A 26,153-nucleotide genomic window follows, 5' to 3' on the forward strand; every position below is an offset into this window, starting at 1 on the left:
TCCTGTGGATCAAAGGCAGAAGGGTCTGCCTTAGGCAGGCCCAGGACCCCCTGCTTAGCTCTGGAGACCCAGGAGCCATGGATTTAGGCTGAAAATGGAACTCTGTATTTCCCCCCCCCCCCCCGCATTTAAAGCGTGTGCGTTATTTTATCTGTTTTATGGTGATGTTTCCCATAGTGCGTCGGAGAGAAAGATTGCTCCTTACAGTCTGCTTCCAAATGCAGTCCTGGTCTCCTTAGTCTGCCCTCCCCTCCCCTCCTTCCCAGCTCTTGCCAACGGTCACCCCTTCCTAAGGAACCTCTCTGTAATATTTGGGGAAACCTAGTCGTGCTTTTCTCTCCTCACCTCCCCCCCCGGCATCCATGCCATGTTTTAGTTTGTGCCTGGGCTGCGAGGGAGAGCCTCCCAAGGGGAGCTGGTCCAACCCCTGCCTGGATACATGAGGCAGAGATGTGAAAGACGAGAGAACAGGATAACCAGCCTTCCATTAAATATTGGCTCTTAATATTCCGTCTTCTTCTTCTTCTTCTGCCTGCCGTCCTTTTTTTGGGGGGGGGGTCTAGCAGCAGCCACCAGTCTGCCAAATAGCAGCAGCAATGAATTAGCCGGGCCAGCCAAGGCTGGCAGCATCCTTGCTGCATTGTAAAGCAGAACGAATTCCATGCGGAGGAAGGAAAGGACTGAAACCCAGTGAGTAACGCTTTCTCTCCCCCCCTCCCCTTCCCTCGATTTCCTGTGTTTTTACTGCAATTGTTAGGGCGATGCAGTCGGTCTGGGCAAGCAGCAGCAGCAGCAGCATCGGGCATGTATCGGGGTGGACCAGTCCACCTTGCAAGCCACACCGGTCTGGCTGCTGCTCCCTCTTGCAGGCGTCCTGGGATGTGGCTGAGGCAGCGCTGAGAAAGACAGGGAGGGTGGGGGGGCGTCAGGGAGGATTTGCCCTGAAAAGACGTGCTCTCGCCAGGTGAGGGGGGGGGGAGAGACCAGACAGAGGCTTCTGCGGAGGGGATGCTCCTCGCCAGGACCGATGAAGGAGATGTACCCAAAAAAACCTGATGGTATGTCTGCGTCCGCGGCCTTGTTTTATGGCGAGGAGGAGGAGGGGGATTGTCGCCATCCGCTTTTGGATTTCTGACATATTTCCAAGGCAGCCTCGGAAAAGAGCGGGCGCCTTCCGCCGTCAGCATCCAGGAGAATTCAGCTGGTACTGCATTGCTACATCAGGCGACATCGAACCCTTTAAGGGGCAGATTGGATTTTGTGCAGGAGCTGGGGCTCACCCTCCATCACTTTTTAATTCGGCTTTTATTTTTATTTTTCCAGCCGAGACGCCGGTTGTGGTGCTTGTCGTGTAGCAAGGCTTTGCTTACTTGTGCCCCTTTTTAGACACGGCTCCTTGGATGTGATCAGGGCATCTAATTGGGTTTGTTGGCCAGGAGTCTTGGGCCTGTTTATTTATTTCATTTTCGTGTCTGACTTGCTTTGTCAGACACAGGTTTAACGCTTGAGGTTTGTCTCCGGTGACAATGTCAGCGATCTGTGTCCCTTTTGCTCTGAGTGCAAAGGAAACCGTGGCTCCTTGCATGCTTTTCTGGTGTGTAGACATTATTTTCCCGAGGGACCGTTAGTTGTATTTGACAGAGGATGCTACGCATTGTTATCTCAAGGAAGAGAGTAACGCCACAGTCTAGTACGTGAATTTGTCTCTCCGTTCCTGGCCTGTAAATACTATTCGACTCAGCTTTTCCCTTCAATTGTTGCCGTATTAGCAGCCATGCTGAGGTTATTCAGAGCACGTGAATGAAACCTGTCCTCCTGCAAAGAAAGGAAGGAGCGTGAGAGATGATGAGGCAACTCTGGTGATAACAGCTCTGCTTGCAGAGAGAGTAGATCTTTTGTACTACAGCTAGGAAGGCAAAAAAGGTGGAGATCCGTCTGTGTGGGTGTGCGAGGGAAATTGAACCGGCGCCGTTGTGAAAATAAAATAAAATGCCTATTTACCAGCTGTGTTGCAGCTATTCAGGGCTTTTAATTCCAAGTCTGCTTTCCCCTCTCATTTAAACAGACTCCTTATTTTGGAAAAGAAACTCAGGCTTTTAATAGGATAATTTTCACCCAATGTTTGTGGTCACCTAGTTGGAGGTGTTTACGTTTGGGGCAACAGAGAAAAAGCTGCCATTCTTTCTTTCTTCTTTCTTTCCCCTCCCCAAACAACAGGAATGTCTTCCCCAAGGAAATCTGCTTTGGAAACCCCCAGGGCTTTTAGAAATATTTCATTTCATTTCATTTATATGATCTTGGCATGAGATTGCTATTTAAAGAAGGAAAAACAAAATAGCGCAGGTCGAGCACAACTTTTTGGGATTCTGGAATGCGTGCGGTTGGTTCTTTAGGTTGTTGATTTTGAATTCTCAGGCTGTACATCTATCCCATTTTTTTTTTTTTTACACTTTGAACTTGTGGAGTGGAGTAGGATTATTTCTAGCATTGGGGTGTAGTTTGTATAATCACCACTGCATACAATTAGGTGTTAAGTCTGTGTAATTGGGTTTTGTTTTTTTTTTTAAATTCCAAGCATATTAGTTCTGTCTTTTAAGGTCCAAGATATAACTAACTTCTTCTGATTTGTAAATATTGTGACTTCAATCAGCAGGGGATGGTTTCCAAGTCTGGTTAGTGTGAAATATTGGTTATGATAACTATGGTCAACTTTGCTGCTGATGGTAGGGTAGAAGAAATTTCAGTTCCACTTTTCATTGATGAACAGGTCATTGAGATCTGCATGAATGGCAGTCCTCGCAGGCGTCTAACATTCTCCACCTTTTGAATCCCAGTTAAGCAAACAGGATTATTACATCCGTGTTGTGTTGTGTGGTGACTCTGGTGTTCCCATCTAAGCTTCTAAGCCAGCTCCGTTAAAGATTATACAGCTCTCTCGTGTTTATGTTGCCATTGTTTCTTGAATGCTCTTTTGTCAAACTGGATCATAACTTGCTGGAGTGCCAGTTATTTCAAATGGCGGCTAATGCTGAATCTGCTTTTTTGGAGAAGCACTTTTTTTCCTTTACGTGCAGAAGAATCATGAACCAAATGGGAATCTCAAGGTGACTTGCCTTCATTGTAAAAGAATGACTAGGTCACATCTGATGGCCCGATTCTACTTCAACTTCTTGATTTGTGAGATTGCCAGAAGAATCGAAGGCAATGGGGTCTGTGCTTCTGGAGTGGAAAAAGCAGATGTGAACATCTGTTGTTCAAAAGTGTGACCTCCCCATCTCTAATTGTTGCTTCTTTAGAATGCCCCATGAGTCAACGTCTAATCCAGTTGGGTGATAGAACAACTAAGATGCCTAGCACGGCTGCAGATATGTTGATATAAGTCAGTGTTTCCCAAACTTGACAATTTTAAGGCATGAGGACTTCAACTCCCAGAATTCCACAGCCAGCAACGCTGGCTGTGGAATTCTGGGAGTTGAAGTCCTCATGCCTTAAAATTGTCAAGTTTGGGAAACACTGATATAAGTGATTAAGAGATGTTACTTTGGGATAATATTTTGGTGTTACCCCAAGAAAAAGGAACTTAGCAATTCAACAGGCTTTCCTTCATGAGGTGATTGTGCCCTCAGATGAGCAAACAAGAATTGTGCAACAAAAGTGTTGTGTTTAGCTATTAACATCTGTATTTCTTGTTCTTATACATATGTACTCATGATCAAAGCAGACTTTGAATGTTCCAGGGAGATCTGATGCACTTGTGAATTAGTCAAGGGGAGACACCATGTTCTGAGAAGCCAGGGTTGACATGATTAAACAAAGGCAACTGTTGTGATAGAAAAAAATTAAGTGCATGAAAGATTTGATCTATAAAACATACATTCAAAATATAAAGTCCCCATAAGAAACCGATTCATCATCATCCATAGCTTATGTGAGAGAGAAACTGGGAAACTAAGCAAGAGATAAGAGGCATGAAGTCCAAATTGGGCCAAGGGGGAAACCCTAAAATTTCAAAGAGGAAAAGATCAGATCACAATTGCTGAAGAAAGATGGTAGGCTTTGAATGATAGAAAAATTACACAGTGACTAAATGCAGACTTCTGGTGTCAAGCCAGGAGAAGACACAACAGCTCATTCAAGAACGTAATCCGGAAAGGAAAGTGGAAATAAGAGATTAGAAAAATCACTGAAAATGTATGGTGAAGCTAGGAAGACTCGAGAATAATCAGGAGATGTAACTGCAGCGGTTTAAAGGAAAATGGAGTGTCTGAAACACGGGATAAAATCTGCATGAGCTTTGGCCTGGTTCTCATGACGAACATGTCTGTGTATCTTTCTCTGACTTTCCTAAGAAATATCCACAGAGCTTTGAGGCCTTTTCTGTTCCTTCCTGAACCTTATTATCTACTGTCGTCACTCCTGTTCCATATACAGACATAACACAATAAGGTTTTGCTCCTAAGTAGAATTAAGTGTTGGTTTTATTCTCCCTGGGAGTGAATCCTGGCTTAACCTTTAGGCAAGTGAAAAAAGGGCTGGGATGAACGCCTTTCCATGATCTTGAACAGGGATCTCCAAACTTAGCAACTTTAAGACTTGTGGACATCAACTCCCAGAATTCCTCTGCCAGCAGGGGCTAGGGAATTCTGGGAGTTGAAGTCCACAAGTCTTAAAGTTGCCAAGTTTGGAGATCCCTGATCTTAAGTAAGAAAAAAAAAATACTCCTGTAAACGGAGAAGATAGTTAAAAATAACCATATGTGGGACTTCAGGTTAATAGCTATGGTAATAAAGCTGCCTTTATTAGTTCAGTTATTTCTAGGAAGTCTTTTAATTCATCATGTAACTTTTTCCAGCTGAAAACAAGTGACAATTTCTCCTGCTGTTTACCTAAGGTACAAAATGGGATAGTTAACTTGTTTGATTGAGACTGCGGACATGAACGTGGAAAGACTGAGTCATCCACGCAGAGTTTCAGAAAACTCACAAAGTACTTCTCAGTTGAATATTGAAATTTGTTAGCCAACAAACGCATTACAAAGTCCATTTGTTGTGAGTACTGTAGTAAAGGCCAAGTTGTTTGTCATATGAGGAGCCAATTCGATATTAATGTATATCCTACTTGGCTGTTTCTTGAGGTGGGGCAAATTACAACCTGCAGTTACATCAAAAAATCCCAAGTTGCTGAGTCAGCCATGAGAAACTATAGATATGAATGCTAATTTGTCAACTACGATATGGTGTGTACATTTAACTAAGGTATGTTGGGAAATACCAAGTGTATGTCCCGCTGGGTGTCCCACTGGGTGTCAAACTTTTGATTAGGGAATGTGATGGCCTTCAGGATAAGTCCTTAACTTATAACACCTATAACAACAACAAAAAAATGAGGTTAAGACAGTTCCTTGACAAATGATTTTCTGGAAGGAAGAGTTTCTGTCACATTTCCTTGTGTCCAACTTAATTTGGATTTTAGCCTTTTTGTTTGCTATTTTTGACCACTTCGGAATCTAAAAAGTGACTTTTCCAAAGCTCTGGTACCCAAACATAATTTTCCACTTATGATTTCAGTTTTCATTCCCGCTCTGGGCCAAGGCAAGACATTGTCCAGCCTGAGATGAAGAACAAAATGCCTTATTGCGGTTGTGTCTGTTACTTCAGCACTGTCAAGAGAACAGTGCCTTCAACAATTCATGAGCAGTGTGGGCCAGCTCAGATGGTGTAGTAGGCACTTTGCGCCTTCCCATGCCTTGACACCTCATCCCATCACATGAGGATGTAGCAGGAGGTTGACCTGAAATGCTCACCTCGATCTGGCTACAAAATTAGGTGTGATTGCCGTGCCCTGTTTTCCAGAGGGGTGCGTTTAGAAAGAAATTGTCAGACAAGACTGGCTACCATCCACCATGGAGATTTCTAGACCTGTCATCCTCACAATTTTGGAAACCCTCTTGAAAAACATTTCTGATCTTCATCCGTCTTCATATCATTTCAGATCCCCCCAAAACTCTTCTGGTCAATATTTTAATGCTGAAAGTTGCCCTACAATTTTAAGAGTTATTGATTGCGGTGTGTATCCATTGGAACTGGAAGTAGGGGATGGTACGTGTTCTTCAAACACTGCGCGGTTTGTGAGCTTCTGTTTTAGTTTCAATAATATTAACAGTTTATATTTAGCTTACAAGTTTCAATGCTCCTGAAGGGAATTTCAGCTAGTGGTCTGGCAGCCAAGCGAATTTGGGTTACTCCCAGATGAATGTTTTGAGTTTCATAGTACTATAAATCTCTGACTACTTCTAAGGCAACACATCATATACAAAAAACACACTTGTAACATTATATTCTTAGTATTCACAGTAATTGAGCAAAAAAGATACTTTTTAAAAATAAATTGACAATGTTTTCACAGTGCTGTTTGGAGGTGAAACATTTCATGGATCGCCTCCAATCTACCTTTTCCTTGCTTTCCCTACTCTGTACTTAGAATCATGTTTTGATCTGTCCACCGTGTTGCAAATCATGGGAATAGTATCTGGCTGATCTTACTGGACCTTTCCGGCTTTTTACAACCAAGTGGTCAAGTGATGCTAATAAAACAGAATCCTGAGATTGTGAATCTTTGCAGATATTTAAGCAGTCTCTTCAGTGGGAGTTGGAATGATCCAGTCAGGATCCTGTATGGCTTTACAATACAATGTAGTCTCTGAATGAAATCCTGGAAAGATTATGTTTATAATACAATAGTCCTCCACTTAAAATCATTTGTTCGGTGACCATTCGAAGCGACAACGGCACTCATAAAATTGACTTATGACCGATCCATGGTTACATGATCAAAATTTGGATGCTTGGCAACTGACTCCTATTTATGATGGTCGCAGTATCCCAGGGTCACATGATCCCCTTTTGTGACCTGATAAGCAAAATCTATGGGGAATCCAGATTCACTTAACAACTGGATTACTAACTTGGCAACTGCAGCAATTCTCTTAACAGCCGAGGCAAGAAAAGTGGTAAAATGGGGCAAAACTCACTTAACAAGCGTCTGGCTTAGCAACAGAAAAGCTGGACTCAATTGTGGGCGTACATTGAAGACTACCTGTACAATTATTATTATTTTTTTTGCATCTTCTTTACTTTCGGAACTGGCTCATAGCACTTCCAATTATTGTGTGTATTCAAGTTTTGAAATATGAAGATAATGAGAGAAAACAGCAGGGAAATGTCAAGAAGTAAACAGAAATAAAATAGTAAATTATGAAAGAGCGTCATCAAAGCGGTCCCAGGAAAATCAGTTGCAAAAAAAAAAAAAAAAAAACATTGATGGATGAAAGGCATAAGATCGGTCTTGCATAAATATTATCTCAGCTGAGAGATATTTCTCCTTGGAAGTCTTCATTTTTCGGTGGTTGATTATACTTGGGCTCCTGAGCACATCCTAAACTGTAATGACAGCTGGTCCTTCTAAAGATCCAGATATGTGTTTGGTAGGACTTCAGATACCTCCATCATGGATACAGGAGAAAGATAACTTTTGAGAGAGTGTTGAAATTTCAGATGGATGCTTAGGGGGCTGGAGGCTAAAACATGAAGAGCGGTTGCAGGAAATGGGTCTACTTTTACATAATAATATATACTAGCTATTTCTGTAACAACAAACCTATCTAATCATCAAAGCCCCAAATCAAAGTTTCACTTTTTTTCCCACCTCAAGCACAAAGTCCCCAAGTGGTTTCCAAAGAGAAACGAGATGGTGTTTTTTTCTTTAAACAAGGCAGTCAATTTAGCCATCTCTGCTAACTCCAGAAATGAGCAAAAGAATTGATGAGATACTAAGTTTGTGTCTTGCCTTGCCATTATTTTTCCTTACAGAAATCTGACAGCAGGATTCCCTACCATAGCTGGACTGGTTTTTACTTAGCCTGTACACAACAGTTCAAATCAAATCAATTTATTATTACAGCCGAAGGCCAACACATTGTAAATAACAGTTTAATTAATAGCATTTAGCAATTTCTGTCTTTTGGTGATTGGAGTAACACTTACTAGTTTTGGCTTACTCGAGAGAAAACGTGCCCAGATCCCCATTCAATCAGCTTCTTGATTCTTCCTAGAATACACCAATTTTGTTTACCGAAAATACAGTTCCGTCAAGAGACGCTAAGAGCATTTTTATAGTGTCGTTTTGCTAGAAGGAGAAAGAACTAAATTAAAATATTTTAACAACGGTGTCTTTGCCTCAAAGTGGTTCTGAAGCTGATTTTTCCTCTCTAGGTGCCTCTTTTCGCATTTGTTCTCTGTTGCTTGTGATGTTATTTAAGCAGTAAATTGCTTGTAGGAAGAAGATGCATTAGCTTGTCTGTTTTTTGTTTTTTTGTTTTTTAAAAAAGCTTTCAGGTTGGCATACTGCTAACCAGTGACAATTGTCAAGCATTTAACAAGAAGGTTAAGAATTGGTGGAACTTTGCTCTTAATGTCTTACGGTCCATTCAAAGTTGTATTGGCCAGGTTTTATTGATTGTGAGAAGGCAGCCACCACTTCTCCCAAGTTCTGCTCAGGGCTGACTCCCAAGAAAAGATGCGGCTGCCTTAAAAAGTTGTGGGCCGTATGTGCCTACCTGTGTGATTCCTGAGAACTTTTCTGTCTAAAACACCAGGTGTTACTGTAGGCTGTAGCTTTGGAAGCCAGCTCTGCCCTTCTCTGCATAAAGATAAGATCTATTCCTGCACTAAGGAACTCATCTGAAAGGGAAGATCAGATGGGGCTCTGTTGCAATCTTTGCTTAAAAGCACGGCAGGGCTGGAAGACAAGGCCTTATGTAACTCATTGGGAATTCCCTGCAGGTTCATAAATTCACAACCAGCGGGGGAACGTTTGATCAGTAAATGTCTCATTTTTAGAAGACGTTGGGAAACATCTCTGGGTTTCGTGGCAGGAAAAGCCTTACGCTTGGTAGCAACATTAACAGATTGCCACTGGTCTCAGTTGTTGCCTGGAGCAGAGCAGTTAACTGGCAATAGATGGGCTGTGGGAGGATTAAAGAGCAATTGATTAGTTCTTAAAGTGGAACCTTTTTTAGGGCTGAATCCTACGACTCCTGATTTGCACCTGCAGCTTATGGTTTTCCATTATGGGGTAGCCAGAAGTGAAGCTGGGAACTCTCGCGCTGTCATCCCAGGACAGATCCTGCATCAGTGTAGCTCCCTCTTCCTCAACGTTGGCCATTTTAAGACTCGGTGGACTACAGCTTCCAGAATTCCCCAGCCAGCGAGTTTCAGAAACACTGGGGTAGCCACTGTTTGCATCTGATGAACGGAGTTGCAGCTCACAAAGGCTTCTGCCTTTGAATAAAAATTAGGCGTTGGAAAAGGGCCACTTTCTGACCATCAACTCCCAGGGGTTAATCCAGCTTTCCTTCTGCGCTATCACCAAACTTTGCAGTTGACTTAAGAGGCCATCTTGATAGTCACTTCTCAGATGTTTCCCCAGTGCAAAGTTTTGGATTTATTTGTGTACAGGAGGTTAAAATTATCAGGACTATTATTCTGATTTTCTTCCTTCCTTCCTTCCTTCCTTCCTTACCCTTCCTTCCTTCCTTCCTTCCTTCCTTCCTTCCTTCCTTCCTTCCTTCCTTCCTTCCTTCCTTCCTTCCTTCCCCTTCCTTCCTTTCTTTCTTTCTTTCTTTCTTTCTTTCTTTCTTTCTCTCTCTCCTTCCTTCCTTCCTTCCTTCCTTCCCCTCCCTTCCTTCAATCCATCCTTCCATCCATCCATCCATCCATCCATTTCATTTTAGCTCCACATTTATTCAGCTTGCTTTGAAGGCAAACTGCTACTCTTTGGGGCCAACCTCCATGCAGAGTTATGACTCAGCAGGTATTTTAGAGTAGAAGGTTTAATTGTAGGAGGAGTGAGATCTATTGAGCATGAGTCAGATCTTTCATCTAAAGCTCAGTGGAAAGCATGTTTTAGTCTCAGTCTTGAGCATCACGGCATCTGTTTTGTGGTACTCTCCTCATGAATATGCTGTTTTCTCTTTATGGGCCATGCAGTCTTCTAACCTGGTGTTTCAAGCTGGTCCTCAAGTTGCTTGGCAACTGTTCGAACTCACGATGGACCCCCCCCCCCGCATTCCAAAATTTCAGTGCCCCCCTCCACGCAGCCATGTCACCACTGCCTTTCAGTTATTCAATAATTGACTTGCCTTGATGGCCGTTTGCTGCATCCCGCAGTCACATGACCCCAATTTAATGACATTTTGCAAAAAAAAAAAACCATAAAACAAAACGGCCTTCCCTTCTGATTTTCAACAAAAATGCCCCACACCAAGCATGGCTTCTCTTAATGACCACAGCATTCACTGCAAAAAAAAAAAAAAAAAAAAAACTTTCAAGTTAGATTGGTCATTTGGGTGACCCGCTTTATGACTGCAATGGCTAGGCTCCATTCAGTTGTAAGTCCAGGACTACCTATCTTTCATTACAGGGGTGACCTTTGACCACCGACAGGCCCGTCAATGGATTAATCTGATCTATAGAGAAAGTCCAATAGAGTCAATATGATTGCTGCAGTTAGCATCAACTAATCAGGGCCAAAATCTTATCCTTTACTACTGCTCTTAACCACCTCTACTCTTGAAGCAGATCCCTCAAGGGTCAAAATCGATCCACTTCCTTTGCAGTAAATGGCATTACCGTGTGTACAATCACATTCCCAGTTCTGGAGAGCTCACCGGACTAAGCCTCAGATTTCAAGATTAGGTTCCAGAATCTCCAAAAGCATCATTGTGTAAATTGTTCAAGTCTTTCCTTGAGACCGAAATGGATTTAATTTTCTTTTCCCCTTGCAACGATTAACAAGTTCATTTCTAGACTGTGTAAATAGTGGACGGTTATCCCAGAGAAGTTTGCTTTCAAAGAATTAAGGCTGCTGAAGATAATTAAAGGGAACACGGTATTGAATTAACAAATTGAACAATTAACCACCGCAACAGCTTGCCGTCAGAAGTTGTGGGTGCTCCATCACTGGAGGTTTTTAAGAAGAGACTGGACAGCCACTTGTCTGAAATAATATAGGGTCTCCTACTTGAGCAGGGGGCTGGACTAGAAGATCCCTTCCAGCTTGTAGTCTAATTTTGATTCTCCCAGGTATTCTCCATAGATATGTGTTTGTGTGTACGTCTCACATCCTGTGTTTATTTCAAACCCGGAATGTGTGTTGGCTGTCGAGTTGTCATAGAAACAGTTACATTCCTTTCCATGTTCTCTAATAAAAAAAAAAACCCACTGAAATAAAAGTCTACCTCAAGATCTTTTGGTCTGGTCGAAACCGTCGGCTTCTGACAGGCTAAGGTTGACTTGACTGCTGGGCGTGAATGCAGAAAAAGGGCTTATGTCTACGAACGGCTAATGGTTTTTCATCAGTGGAGAAAATGTAAGTCTTCTCAACCCAAACTTTTATAATTAATCCTTCAGGGTGGAGAGATAAAACCATCTGGAGGACATTTTCTTGGCTTATGATTCTTGAGCAAAAGGTCTGTTGAAATCTTGGTTCGGTACCTTGAAGGTGGTTGACTTGATTGACTTCCATTTAGACGTGAGTTTAGGATATGTCTGCAATGTGATGGATATGAATGGTTGGACCTTTAGATATTTTAGTTTCAAACCTCATTGATAGGAAGTCCTCTTTGCTTTCTACCTGTGGCCCTTAGAACTCACCTACAGGTCATATCATTTATAAATTGAGTAATATTCATTGATATAAAAGACCAGAATCCGGTTCCTATAAAAATCCAATCCCTAAATAGTGCAAAACCTTTAATCTGCTTTGGTTTATAGCATTGATGTGGGTTTCCCCCCCCCCCCCGCTTTCAGATCTTTCATTCTTCTAATTTAATCTTTTATTGATCTTTATTCTGTCTTTCTCTTTTCAACTCCCCCGGGAGTTTTCTAGGCTGAAATAATGGCGTGTATTTAAAATAAGGCTTGGTATACTTTGGGCTTGATTGTTGTTGTTTTTTTTTTTAAAAAATCCCTTTTCTCCACTGCATACATTGAAATTCTTAAGAGCCCAAAGATCACACAATGAGTGCTTTGGACCCAAGGCAATGTAGGACTTTCACATGTCGGACAGTGAAGCTTGCGTGACTGAGCCAGATGACATTGCGATGGGAGGAGCAATCTTTTCAAGGAAAAGCGGTGGCATGGATTGGGTCGAAAGATCTCAGCCATTTTGGGTGGAGGATTCTTTTGATTCCAGATCCACATTTGGATAGAGGGGCACGTTTGCAAAATGCCGTTCGGGGATGCCTGCATCAAGGACTCTACGATCAGTTGGATCTGTCTGGTACTTCTTTTTAAATTTGGATTCCCCCTACCTTATCCTCTCCCTTCAGAGAAGGAAAATTCGGTCTGCAAAAATGCAACTCTCCAGTTACACTCCCCACCTGCAGCTGAGCCTGCTCTGAAAAAAAAGACTCCTTTTAAAGAAAGCTACAAGGCTGGTATTAAAATAGCTTGAGGGCAGGCTTTGAAAATCCGGTGAAATGATATATATATATATATATATATATATATATATATATATATATATATATATATATATATATTAAATGAATTTGGTCCCCATACTGCCCTCAACAGCCTGGAAGGATTCTTAACCGGAATCTGAATTCCATTTGGACAAAGTTCCTGAATGGAACATTGGTCATTTCTTGATAGATACTGAAACACACACACACACACACACACACACATTTTACCCCCTTGATCCTAGTGACATCATCTTCCAGCAGGGAGAACAGGAAAATGGGAACCACCATTGGGCAACTGTGTATTGTCATCGGGGTTTCCCCAGCTAAGTTGGTTCGTTGGCATTGGCTTAAAGACTGAGCCTCTTCTTTGAGGTCTTGCCATCTTCTCGCCATCTCACCTGCGCCTGCAGCCCTACAAGTGTCATAAGACCATGCTCATGTGAAGGGGACTCTGGGGGGGAGGGAGGGATGAAGGGGGGGGAGGGAGGGATGAAGGGGGGAGGGAGAGGCCAGAGCGACGGGGGAGACATGTTCTTCAGATGCATTTTGACAGCGCAGCTTTTCGGCGATGCTGTTGCCGCTGCCTTGGACGCTCGGAAAAGCCCTCTCCAGACGCCACCGGCTCGCCCTAGAGAGGCCTGGGGATTAATATGCTCCTGCTTTACACCTTTTTCATCTCCTTCTCAGAATCAATCTATCGGCGGGGCGCCAGAAGATGGAGGAAGCTGTACCGAGTGAATGGCCATTTGTTTCAAGCCAAGCGCTTTAACAGAGTGAGTACTGTGGTCGGAGGAGACGCTGGGGTGAGGGTGGGGGCGGAGGCAGGGGTGTGTGTGGGGGGGGGTAAGGGAATGGGTGGGGGAAGAGCAAAAATTGGGGGCTGCTTCCCCCCCCCCCAGGTGATCCTTCTCCCAGCCTGGAAAGGCAAAAAAGAAAGAATCAATTCAGCTTTCGGCTGCAGACAGTGATTGAATAACAAGCTTTCAGTTCTGCTTCTGGAAAGAGAAAATCCCAGCGCAATTTCCCCCTCGAATGTGTGTGTGTGTGTGTGCTGGTGTGTTCAGAGGATTTTTTTTTAAAAAAAAATTCTGGTTTTCCAGCTATCTCCCTGATGATACACATGGATTTTCTTCCCTGTTTTTCCTCTTTTTCCCCCTTATTGTTTCTCTGGATTATAGCCTCAAGTTGCTTAGAATGCTCTTAAAATGCAGGGGGGGGGGGAGCTAAATAGATGTGACCTAATTAATGACACCATAAATATTTCTATCTTTGGAGCAGCTGCCTGTGTGTGTGTGTGTGTGTCAGAGACACAGCTGTGTTAAAGATCTGACTTCATCTATAAAGCAACCCCCCCCCCCTTAACCCAGCCCTTTAATGCTGCAGAATGTAATCAGTATTTAATCCTTGTTTGGGGGGGAAAGATTTGTGCATGTTGATAAACGATTGGATGAAAGGCTTATTTAACTGTCAAGATGGTATGGCTGTCACTACTTCTTGATACTGTACAAGAGGAGGCTGGTGTGCTAGTGTGGCTGCCCTCACACAAACACACACTCGTTATCTCTGTTGCAACATTCCATCAGTTGAAGGGGTTCGGAGCAAAATTAGATTTTTTTTTTTTTTAATGGCAGCTCACATTTTTAACCTCCTTCCCGGTGATCGAAGTCTTTCCTGATTCTGGTCTTGCTATAGACAGCTGGATTGTGTCCGGGTTCCTGTCATATGTTCATTGGTCTTTATTTTAATATTAAAATTGTATTTTAGGAATACAATTAAGGCAGAAGGTTTGAATCGGCAATCTTTGATAGTTTCACGAACCACGGTTTTGTTAAAACGCGCATGGATTTTAACAGCGTTTTCAACAATTAGTGGGTATTTAATTAAAACGGTCAAGAAAAAGCTATTCCCGATTTATTCTGTATGACATTTATTGGAGTTTATAGCTCTTGTTATTCCTTAGGTTCAGATGTCCAGTTTTTCTTTAAAAAATGTTCTCCGTTTTGCAAACCTCTCGTGCATCCATATCAGATTGCTAGGTATAAAGATGTCTAAAAATGTGTTTCTTTAATAATATGGCTGGCTTTAAAATGCAGCTAATGTGTGCCTAAGGAAACTAATCTAGAGCATTAGGCCAAGCATTAATCCAACTGGGACAAGTCAAAATGCACACCTCAGAAAAACAAAAAGTTTCTGCATCAAGTGTGTACATTACAAACATTTTCTCCTACAGAACAAATACATACGTGTGGGTTCATCTACCTATTCATTTTAATAAGCCCTGGGATGGCAATGTAGGGCACGTTTGATTCCAAGATCTGCTACAGTGGCAATTAAGGAATTAAATCAGCATCACAACAGTGTCATAATTAAATTTCAGAAAGCAGGCCTCTGCAGCCTACTTACATCATGTATGTTGTTTAAACATGCTCACATCTGGCAATTAAGGTCTTCTGTCTCAGTCTGTTCTTCTCTATTTAATCAGATTTAAGGGCTGTTTAAAAAAAAGAAAGCACACACACACACACACACACACACACACACACACACACACCTCTTTTCTATTTGAATGTTGAAAACAAGATTTGGAAAAGAATACAAAAGGATTACTTTGTTGCCGCAGTCTCATAATACTTTAAAAAAACTAAAAATTCTTAGGGCTGAAATATTACTCTGAAGTTTTTGGCCGGGAGTTACAAACAATTGTAGGGGGGTTGACAGTTTTTAAAACAAGCGAATAGGCTTGTGGGGGCAGAGCAGATAGACTGTCAAAGCTCCCTCTGTGTCAGGCTTCTCTTGTGTGTTTCAAACCCCCCCCCCAATAACATAGAAATAGAAACATCATCATTGGAAGTCAGTGGGGTATCCCTCACCCCAGTGAAATCACAAATTCCTTTATCAATGGAGGGGAACCCTGCACAATTCTGTACTAGGTCCTACATTTCCTTGATCAACTACGGCACGTTCATTTCATTTATTCCATAAGTAAATTTGTACGCCTCCCATCTCAGTATCAAAGCACTTCGGGTGGCAAAATCAAAACATGGCAAAATCAAAATCTAGTGATGGACATCTGGACTGCAAGATATTCTGCTGATGTAAAATCTACGCGTTGACTTTAGCCCTCAGAAGCATCCCGGATCATTTGGGCATGTTTTTAAATTTTTTATTTTATTTTTCTCAGTGGAAGCATTTGGATAGCTTTTCACGATCCAAGTTCTTGATGCAGAACCCCTTTCCGCAAAGCCTGGGCGATCTCATGGCCCAGACCCCACGCGTGCAGCAGCTGTCACATAAACGGTTTGCTGAAAACACTTGTTTCCCCTCGGTTCCATTTCCAGGGGCTTCCCACATGCCAGCGTGGAGAATCTGTGAACTGGGCCATAGTAACTTGTGTGAAGAGATTGAGGGTCACAGCCAGGCGCTTCCATTCCTCCAATTGCTCTCACCGCCGGAAAAATTAAGGTTTTTTTTTTTTCTTCTGCAAAGGAACAAAAGCACTTTTTATGCTGGGGAGCTTAGCTGCAATTCGACAATGGCCTCAGTTATGTCTAATTTTCCATTCTGTCAGTTGGCCCTCATTCTCTTCTTGAAGGGGTTCAAAAATAATGACATTTGGGATACTCTAAACGTCTTTATCCATGCAGGAGAGCATCAGCCTTCCAAGTACCAAGCTGAAATTCTTAATAATCTACCTGTCAGTTTCAGTGGTCGTTTTACCAGAGCAAATCACTGAGAACCGTTAATATTTTTTTGAATCTCACTTTCCAATCTGTTTGTCCCCCCCAGACACTGTGGGTATGTTATTTTGTTTGGGGAAAGAGCAGGAAAAGTCCTGATCCCATTAGCTCATAGTTTAAGATGGATACGTGGGCATATAATTCAGCAAGAATTACAGAATTCATTCATGGACCCTTATTTCGTTGCCCGCAATGTAAGCATTGGATAGGATGGGTTTATAAATCCAAAGTCATAGTGTAATGCCACTCACACCCATCAATAAACAATCTGGCTGGAACTTTAGAAAAATAGATATAAAATGAAGCTAGATTCAAAAGGGGAAAGTTGTAAGCGAAGTCAAATCGGGTCCAGTAGATTTAAACACTACTCCCTTTCAAAGTTAGTTACAATGGAGAATTCAGTTCTGTCTCGCCTTGTGGACAAAGCAAAGTAGGATGACTCCACGGACAAATTAAAAAAGAGGTCCGGTCTTGAGGTGGTAGTAGGGAGAAGAATTGAAAAAAAAATTAATTTTTTCACTTTCTGACATGGTACAAAGATTCTTACCCCCGCGTCAGAAATTCCTGGATTTGAATTTAAAAACATCTCAAAAGTTTTACAAGATTTATCTGTCAGGGAAATGAGGGTGTTATTTTTTCCTTAATGCTTTCCTTTAGGATAAAAAGTTAGATTATTATCACCGAACTTTTAGCCACAAATTTACCTATTTATATCGATCTGGGATTATATCTAAGCACCAAGGACTCCACAGATCAAAACTAAATGAAGTTTGTCTTTATATGTGAAACATCTCCAGATCGTAGCAGCTTAATTTCCATAATCTTTTATTTCCAAATCATTCCCTGTGACTATTTTAAAGGATGAGAATATTTTGCTCTCAGAATCAAAACTGTTATATTTCATTATGTCAGTTACTGTAATACAGTTCTGTAGCCAGGTTCCCTTGCAATCCATGCCCAGGAAATGATTGGAAGAAAATAAAATTTAACTCTATGATTATAGGTGGCTGGTAGTATTAGCTCATGCCAGCCAGCCTGTTTGGACAGCTGTTTTTGAAATGCTTGTCTGTTGGAAAGCCTCTTTGTGTGCATGTGTGTGTGTGTGTGTGTGTGTGTGTTTTGGTTGTTTTGTTTTTTCGTAGAAAGCCTTGAAGTGGATGTATTTCTAATTGCATGACTGGGAAAAATATGTTAATGTTTTGGTTTCCAAAAACAACGGACAGTTTAGGCTTGAAAACAATCAGAACCCTGACAGTAATAGTTGCAAAGTGATGATTTTTTTTTTTAAAAAAATGTTTGTTCTCCTATTTGAAAAAAGAATTGTGGGTGCCATTTTTGCATGCCCTGCTAAAGGCAAACAGCAATTAAGCTTCTCTAACAAGTTGACTTGGGTTTGAAAGTATCCGATCAGTTCTAAGCAATAAAAGATTAGAGACTGATGCTTCCCCCAAACACCTTAAAAAAAATATTCCAGGATTAATGAGTGTATGTTTTTTCTGGACCGAACACCCTCAGCCTAGTGCTGAGCTGCCTCTGCAATCTCTTGCCTTGTAAATGTGCCCCTGCTAAATTAAAAGATCTCTACATTAATCAGATCCTTTTGATTCTCAATGCACCTCAGTGCGAATTCTTCAGCATTTGATGTGCAAGGATCTGTTTTGCCTTTAAAACAAAAATAAAAAATTCTTCAGCTCTACTTTGCAAAACTATAGATGTCAAAGCTCTGTTGCCGGAGGAATCGTCATCGTGGCCCTTCTCGATAGCTTATAATATCTGTCAAGGAGTTGTTTTCGTGACTTCCCAGAGGGGATAAGCTGTGTGAGTCTACAAAACTTGAAAAAGGGTCATTCTTTTTTCTTTTTCTTTCTTTCTTTTTTTTTTTTTTTTTGCCTCAGTGCATATTCTACAAATTAAAGCAAGGGATATTTTCATGGAGCAACTGAAAAGTCAGTGTACATGGTGTGTGTGTGTTTGTTTGTGTGTGTGTGTGTGAAGCTTTTATATTGATTGCTTTACTGGGATCTGTTTGCTACTCTTATCCAACAGGATTTTAAGGGACAGACCAAAGCAGAAATGACATTATCTGCTTTAAAAGCTAATAACCCTCTTCACAGTCTGCCAGGACACTTCTATCAAGAGGCACATTTTTCTTCAGCCTCTCACAATCTTAACAGTGGGAAGGCATTTACTTCAACCAGTGACCTGAAAGAAAGAAAGAAAAAAAAATCTCCCCTGGGGGGGGAAGGGTTCTCCATGATTACAATTTGATCTAATGCACGTTTCCATTCTCAGGGTGACCTGCTCTTTCTTTTCCCATTGCAAACTCTGCCCCTTGCCTTTTGCAACTGCTTGGCAGAGCGATTTCTGTTTGCTAATGCAGAACTTGTTAGAGCTTTGGCTATCTCTGAGCCTGGCAAAGGAAAATAAATGAACTCCTTCCATCACTGTAACTCTAGCGTCCATGCATGGAAACTAAGATTTGGTGCACTGAAGAATTCGTTTTTAATGACCACTTTTCCGCTGGCATTGCAAATGGATATAATGCTGGGTAACCAAAATTAAAAGGAGCCCAGAGTCACTTGGCTGAGCTGGGTGGCTAGAGAAAGGGAGGGAGGGAGGGAGGGAGGGAGGGAGGGAGGGAGGAAGGAAGGAAGGAAGGAAGGAAGTTGGTTGATTTTACAAGCCAGGTGGATTAAAAAAAAAAAAAAGCAGAAGGGCAGGTCACCATGTGGCTGTACTAATGAGTTACCTCTCCACTCAAAAATATTTATCCTGAATTCTCATATTCAAGGTACTACAGCGGTAAAAATGGAAGGGTCGCCTTCAGTTTGTTGAAGATTAGAATGAATGAAGACCAAACCTTTTGGAGTGGACCTATTATTCATTGCTATTGTATCTGCTTCCTATACAAAAGCTGCTAGATTTGGGGTTGGTATTTCTAGTTCAAAGGTTTAAGCAGGAGATGATGGGGAAATCCTTCTCTGTCGTTCACAGACAAAATGGTGCCAAAACATGTTCCTCAAACTTTTAACTGGGACTTCAACTCCCAGAATTCCACAGCCAGTTGAAGTCGAAGTTCACCCATTTTATAGGTTGAGAAACACTGGGCTAGATTAACAAACGATCCAGCTTAAAACTGAGATGCTGTCTTGACCCCATAGATACCAGGGAAGCCTTGTATCCATCCTACAATGAAGCCTTTGGCTGTTTTTCACCATCTCTCTTTTGAAATGTGGTTTTGTTTATTTGGAGGGCCCGGGTGTCACTTCCAAGTGCTTCCATTTGTGTTCCAGAGAGCATACTGTGGCCAATGCACTGAAAGGATATGGGGTCTGGGAAGACAAGGTTACAAGTGCATCAACTGCAAGTTGTTGGTCCATAAACGCTGTCACGTTCTTGTCCCACTGACCTGCAAAAGGCATATGGTAAGTTGGTGACTGGACTGTGTTAAAATGAGAGCATAACAAGATGAGGGTTGCAGCTTTCAAAGCTCAGCGGGTCAGCTGATTAGTGCGGGATAAATCACACCTTGATTCCTCTTTTACTGGTGAGGAAAAAAAGATAATACGTATTTTAATTCTGAAGTAAGAGGAAAGGGATTGCAGCCATTTTTGTCTTAAAGCTCTTTCCATATACACACTCCAGCTTTATATGCTTTTTATGGCTCCATGCGGTGACTCCTTGCCCCAAAGCGCCTTAGAAAGACATTTCTTTCGGCTTGCACTTATATGTGAAATACAGCAAAATGTGCTCATTTTACCTTTGCGCGGTAATTCATCAACAGAAAAATTGGTTCATGCTGGAGCTGTGTTGTACAGCGTTTGCCACCGTCTCGTTGGCAAGGCAATTCTTGGTGAATTTCCTGTTTGGTCTTCAAGAGAGCCAGCCGTTTACGCAAAACTTGCCTTTTTTTTGAGCCTTCACGGATCCATATTCTTACAGGATTCTGTGATGCCTTCCCAGGAACCTCAATTAGACGATAAGAATGACGAAGCTGACGTCCCTCCAGAAGACACAGACGGAAGTGAGTATGACTTTCCTTTCAATCTAGACTTCTGAAAGTCTAGATCCATTTCAGGGGAAACTCCCCCCCTTCCCATTTGTCATTCTTAAACTTCAAACATCCCCAAGGAGAATGACTAATTGATAGGCTTCCACAAGGGGGCCTTGCAGAAGAAGGAAGGACAGCTGTGGAACCACTTGCAAGCCCAGTGGAAAAATCAATTATTTGTAATAAAGGTTTATTCCTGAATTTATTCAAGGGCTGTTAATCAGTGTGGTATGGTAGTAAAAGTGTAAGATTAAGAATGGGGAGATCCAAAGGTCTAGTGCAGGGGTAGGCAACCTTGGCTCTTTTATGACTCGTGGACTTCAACTCCCAGAATTCCTGAGCCATCCACGCTGAGGGGAAAGGGAGAGGTTTCCATGCTGAGCCATGCTGGCTCAGGAATTCTGGGAGTTGAAGTCCACGAGTCATAAAAGAGCCAAGGTTGCCTAATCCTGGCCTAGGCTGAGACCCTCCAGATCAGGGGTAGGCAACCTTGGTTCTTTTATGACTCGTGGACTTCAACTCCCAGAATTCCTGAGCCAGCCATGCTGAGGGGGAAGGGAGTGATTTTCAAGCTGAGCCATGCTGGCTCAGGAATTCTGGGAGTTGAAGTCCACAAGTCATAAAAGAGCCAAGGTTGCCTACCCCTGGTCTAGTCCATCCTCAGCCACAGTCAGTTTTGGTCAAGGAGGCCGATGGGGAGATAGGTGAAATAATATACTACACTGCATTCAGAGGGGTTATTGATCAAATGGAGAAATTAACATAGACCGGTTACTTTAACAGGAGCTCTTTAATCCCTAAGTTCAGTGAAATACAGGTATTTCTTGCCTTAATGATTGTAATTGAGCCCAGAATTTCTGCTGCTAAGTGAAACAGTCATTAAATGAATTTTGCGCCATTTTATGACTGTTCTTGCCACTGTTGTTAAATGAATCACCATATCTTTGCTATTGGATATAAAAAATGCCGGTGGGTTTGTTTTACAGTTCTGCTTCTTATGTTTTCTCCTGCAGTATCTTACATTTCTTCGACTCGGAAACACGACAATATTAAAGATGACTCTGAGGTGGGTCTCATTTTTCAGTAGAACATTAAGAGAGCCCTCTATTTAGACCCATTAGACAAAATATGTTTTAGATTCTCCTCGCTGTTAACACGTGGGCTTCCAAAGCATTACATGCCTGGAGTTCTGGGTGTTCCATCCTTTGAGGTCTTCAAAAATAGACTGGACCGCCATTTGACCGGGATGGGTATAAGGCCTCCTGCTTAAGCAAGGGTTGGACTAGAAGACCTCCAAGGTCCCTTCCAGCCCTAGCATTCTATGTTCATCTGCAGTAATCTTAGGCCATTCTGGGTTGCCATGTTCAGAAATTGGCTTAGTTTCGGAATTTAACAGTTGCTCCATATCCGAAATGAATCACAAATAAGTTTGATATATTATTATGGATCATCGCACAGTCAGCCAGATGTTCAGAGTGGATTTGGCATTTTGTCTACCTATCGAGTCCTTACACAGGACCTGGGATAGGCAGATGTGGATGTTTGATGGTGTTACAGATTATTATTATTATAATGATGTGTTTTTCCATTAAGAATTATAATTGAACTCAACTTCAAGTCTCTCATATGCTTTAAGCATGTTTGTGAGAAAACATATAGAGCAAGGCATTCAGTGATGAAAACTTTTTGTTAAGAAATGTGTCTTTAATGGCCACCTGAAAGCTAGGAAAAGATAGCCAGGGGATATCTCCAGGCCAGGGGTCCTGGTGTGTGGGTTTTCTGATGGAAAAGGTCCTATTTTTAGCTGTGTAGTGATAACAGAATAGGAAACCAGACCATAAAGCTAATAGTAGCAATCAAGCATGATTTTTGAATAAGGACATCCTGAGATTCTGATACGAAAACGCTCCATTATTTAAAGGTCATCTCCCTCCCTGTAAATCAAGCTAGAAAATTATGAATCTTACTGTCTCGGTATCACAATTACATGATTGGATAGGGTGATGTTGGTATTGAACCGATATTGAATTCCATTTTCACGACACGCTTCCCATTCCATTACACTTTGTCATGCGGTGGGTTTTGCCAGATCCATTGATTTTTTATTTTTTTTTAGAAAAGTAATTATACCTAAGAAGGCAGTGTAGTGGGTTTCAGTAATAGGAGGTGTGCCTGGCTGAGGAATTCTGGGAGTTGAAGTCCACAAGTCGTCAAAGGGCCAAGTTGGAAGACCCCTGGCCTAGAAGACTTCCTCCCAGCTCCGTTATTCTATGTCCTGTGTTCCCTTTCTGATTGCCAAGAGGGTTTTTTGGGGGGGACCTTCATAACGTGTTTTCTTCCATACTTCTTCCGATAGGAACTCAAGCCAGTTATTGACGGGATGGATGGGATCAAGATCTCTCAGGGGCTTGGCCTACAGGACTTTGATCTGATCCGAGTCATTGGACGAGGAAGCTATGCCAAAGTTCTTTTAGTCCGGTTAAAAAAGAATGATCAAATTTATGCAATGAAGGTTGTCAAGAAGGAATTAGTCCATGACGATGAGGTAAGAAGCTGCTTCCACACCTCACAAACCTAACCTGGTTGAGCTTCCTGGATTCTACAGGACTTTGCCAAAACCCAACGTGAAACCGTTTCTATTTTGACCAGTCCCCCTCTCCAAAAATAATAATAATAATATATGGGAAGATTAAAAAAAAGATTACAGGAGGAATGAGAAACCTGTGAGTGGACTTTATGAATGTGTATTAAAACTTTTGAGGGTGTGCGCTTGTGTTAACGTGTGGCTTTTGGTGTTCGATTGTCCGCGGCCTATTTTACAGCATCCCTTTGGATTCTCCAATTGCTCTCTTTCAGGATATCGATTGGGTGCAGACCGAAAAGCATGTCTTTGAGCAGGCATCCAGTAACCCTTTTCTAGTTGGCTTACATTCCTGCTTTCAAACAACAAGCCGGTAAGTAAGCAGATCTTCCACTTTTTTAAAAACAACAACAACAACAACAACTCAAATACTCCTTGCCTGGATCTTACTGGACCTTCGTGTCGGGGCCTGGAAGCCTCTGAAGAATGCATGGCGTTCTCTTTTGTTGACGTGTCTACAACCCTCTTGCTTTGTGCTTAGAATCAGGGGATCGTAGCATGCTAGGTTCGAAAGGAACCTTGGTAGCAATAGCACTTAAGACTTATATGCCGCTTCACCGTGCTTTACAGCCCTCTCTAATCGGGTTACAGAGTCAGCCTATTTGCCCCTTAACAATCTGGGTCCTCATTTTACTGACCTCAGAAGGGTGGAAGGCTGAGTCAACCTTGAGCTGGTGAGGATCAAATTCCTGGCAGCCGGCAGCGTTAGCCTGCAAGACTCCATTCTATCTACTGCGCCACCGTGGCTCTTAAGCATCTTGTCCGATTCTTGTCCAGTGTGAGAATCCACCAATGAAGCAACCACAGCAGATGGCCTCTCATCCTCCCTTTAAACGTCTCCAGTTGGCACCTCCTAAGACCGGCAGTTCAGTACAGCACAGCTCTTATGGTTAAGAAATTATTCCTGATTAGTCTTAAGCCCTAGTTTGTTACCTTGTCTTCATGAGCTATCCCTGGTCAGGAAGGCTGGTAGGTCCAAAAAGAATGGGGGGGGGTAATGTTTTTCTTCTGGAAAACAATGTTTATGTCTGGCATGATAGCATCTCCAAGAGCTTCTGGCTCTTCTTCTGTCCTGGAGATGATCCAAGAATGAGCTCCCGCTCTCAAGTCAGTTTGGTGACAGAATTATGTGAAGGACTTCCTGCACAGTGTCTTCTAGACTCTTTGTAGCTCAGGGTTGAAGTATGGGGTCCTTGGTGCTCTCTGAGCTTGGCTGTTTTCTTACAGACAAGTGTCATCACCAATAATGTGACCTAGATGGATAATGAAACACACCGAGGGCCCCATAGCGTCTTCCCTAGCAGGAAGAGTCCACACTGAATGAATCCTATTTAAGAGAGGTGAGAAGGTTCGCTTCCAGTCTCAGATTTTGGTGTTCTTCCATTCCATGGACTAACCCTGTCCAACCCTCCTTTTCTTGGTGATAATCAGTCAAGGTCAACTAGACTTCCCGATTAGGGAGCAAAAACACACTGGAAGGAGCTAGGAGAACTATATCTCTCTCCACGAAGCCCAAGGTCACCCTGCATTGCTTTGTCTCCAGAAGGCAATGGAAGGTGGGAGGGTGCCAACAGCCCCAACCTGTTTAGAAAGAGAAGGAGGATATTTAGAATTGCAGAGGAGGCTAGCCATAACTTGATTGATCTGTTGATCCCAAAACAAAGACTTTAAAAACCCGTTGTGCACATTTAACAAATCACCAAAGAGGCTAGTAACGCAGACAATTAAAAGGCTCTCAGTTATTTCTCTTTTTAGAGGCTGCATTGGCATGCGTGTGAGAGTGTTTATTTATTAATGGGGGCTTCTATTACATCAGGGTAGCCTCATTGCACACCATTTAGATGGTTAAACAATTTTTGGCTCTTTTAGGAGCAGAGTAAATTTGAACTGCTTTTACGCTCTAATGGATTTTTCCCCTTGTCTGCGCTAGCTGAAAATTTCAGGGTTGTCGTCTTTTTTTTTTAACCGTATAATCAAAACATTCCAAGCAACATTTCTTGTTAGTTAAAAAAAAAAAATAGGAATGTCCTCAGTTATCTCCCACTGCATAGTTTCTGAAGTTTAGAAAATGCTTCCCCAAATAGCTAATTTGTAAACGGCTTTGAGATCGGTCTAAAGAGTTAAAGAGCTAAAGAGCAACTGGTGACTTGATTGTTATTTTGAATGTTGAAGTTTCAACAAGCATCCTTCTCAACTGGGCTTGGCCTTTGGGTGTGTATGTGTGTGTCTGATGACACAATATTTCATGCTCCAATTCAAAAATAATACAATCTTGGGGGGGGGAAATCTCCATCTTTCTAATGACCATTGACAAAGATTCAGTGACAAAGATGTGTGTAATTGCCAGATTGTGTTTTTTTTAATTATTTTGCATTTGTTTCTGCTGGGGGGGGGGGCAGCACCATTATCCCACTTGAATTCGTGCGTCCCTCAAATGTCATTGTCAGGTTACAGCTACCTGACTAAGTGAGGCATTTATTAAGTGAGTTTCATCCCATTTTACGACTCTCCTTGCCGCATTTGTTAAGGGAATCTCTGCAGTTGTTAAGTTACCCAGTTGTTAAGTGAATCTGGCTCTCCTCCCCCGTTAACTTCGCTTGTCAGTAGGTCACAAAAGGTGACCTGCAAATGTCGTAAATATGAATCGGTTGCCAAGTGTGCGAATTTCGGTCATGAAACCACGGAGATGTCGCAGTGGTCATAAGTATGCAAACTGGTCCTCGGTCCATTTTTTTTCAGGGCTGTTACAACTTTGAATTGTCACTCAAGGAATAGTTGTAAGCTGAGGACCTCCTGTACTACTTACCAATTTAATTTGGTATATTTAGTATTTTGCTGAACCTGCGGGAAAAATGCTAGAATGGTGATGAGTGTTTCCCTTGGATTTTTTGGCGGGGGGGATTCTGGATTGAGCTCCCCAGTGCTTATTTAGAGAAAGGATAATCTTGACTCCTTGAATGGGAAAAATAAAATTATAAAAAAACCACTTCCTTTTGCTGTTCCTCTCCCTCCCACCATCCTTCCAACCGGATGTCTTGGGAAAAAAGTGATCGTGACGACTTGAGGGGTGGTTTGGCGCAGTGGCATCTCCAGGACCCAGCCCTTTTTCTCAAAACGACAAAAGCAACATTGCCGTGTCATCTCGCAAGCTCCACCTCCTTTAGAGCGTGCGGTATTATGAGGCACATACACACAGAG

General features: G+C 42.2%; 1 protein-coding gene across 4 annotated transcripts in view; it reads left to right on the forward strand.

The window, feature by feature from the left end:
- PRKCZ (protein kinase C zeta) overlaps positions 1-26,153 on the forward strand; it is a 47,948-nt gene that overhangs the window by 13,432 nt on the left and 8,363 nt on the right. For 2 of the 4 annotated variants that reach the window (XM_039367135.1, XM_039367137.1), the window contains exons 7-12: positions 13,214-13,299; positions 19,557-19,688; positions 20,206-20,287; positions 21,328-21,380; positions 22,671-22,859; positions 23,171-23,268. In XM_039367135.1, the coding sequence (XP_039223069.1) occupies positions 13,214-13,299; positions 19,557-19,688; positions 20,206-20,287; positions 21,328-21,380; positions 22,671-22,859; positions 23,171-23,268 (640 nt within the window). Of the gene's footprint in view, positions 1-996; positions 1,059-13,213; positions 13,300-19,556; positions 19,689-20,205; positions 20,288-21,327; positions 21,381-22,670; positions 22,860-23,170; positions 23,269-26,153 lie in introns of those variants that run through there. The other 2 variants (XM_039367139.1, XM_039367138.1) reach the window with 2 other exon arrangements.

Source organism: Crotalus tigris, unplaced genomic scaffold, assembly GCF_016545835.1.
Source record: "Crotalus tigris isolate CLP2741 ecotype Arizona unplaced genomic scaffold, ASM1654583v1 scf7180000020588.15403103151:6194809, whole genome shotgun sequence".
NCBI classification, from domain to species: Eukaryota; Metazoa; Chordata; class Lepidosauria; order Squamata; family Viperidae; genus Crotalus; species Crotalus tigris.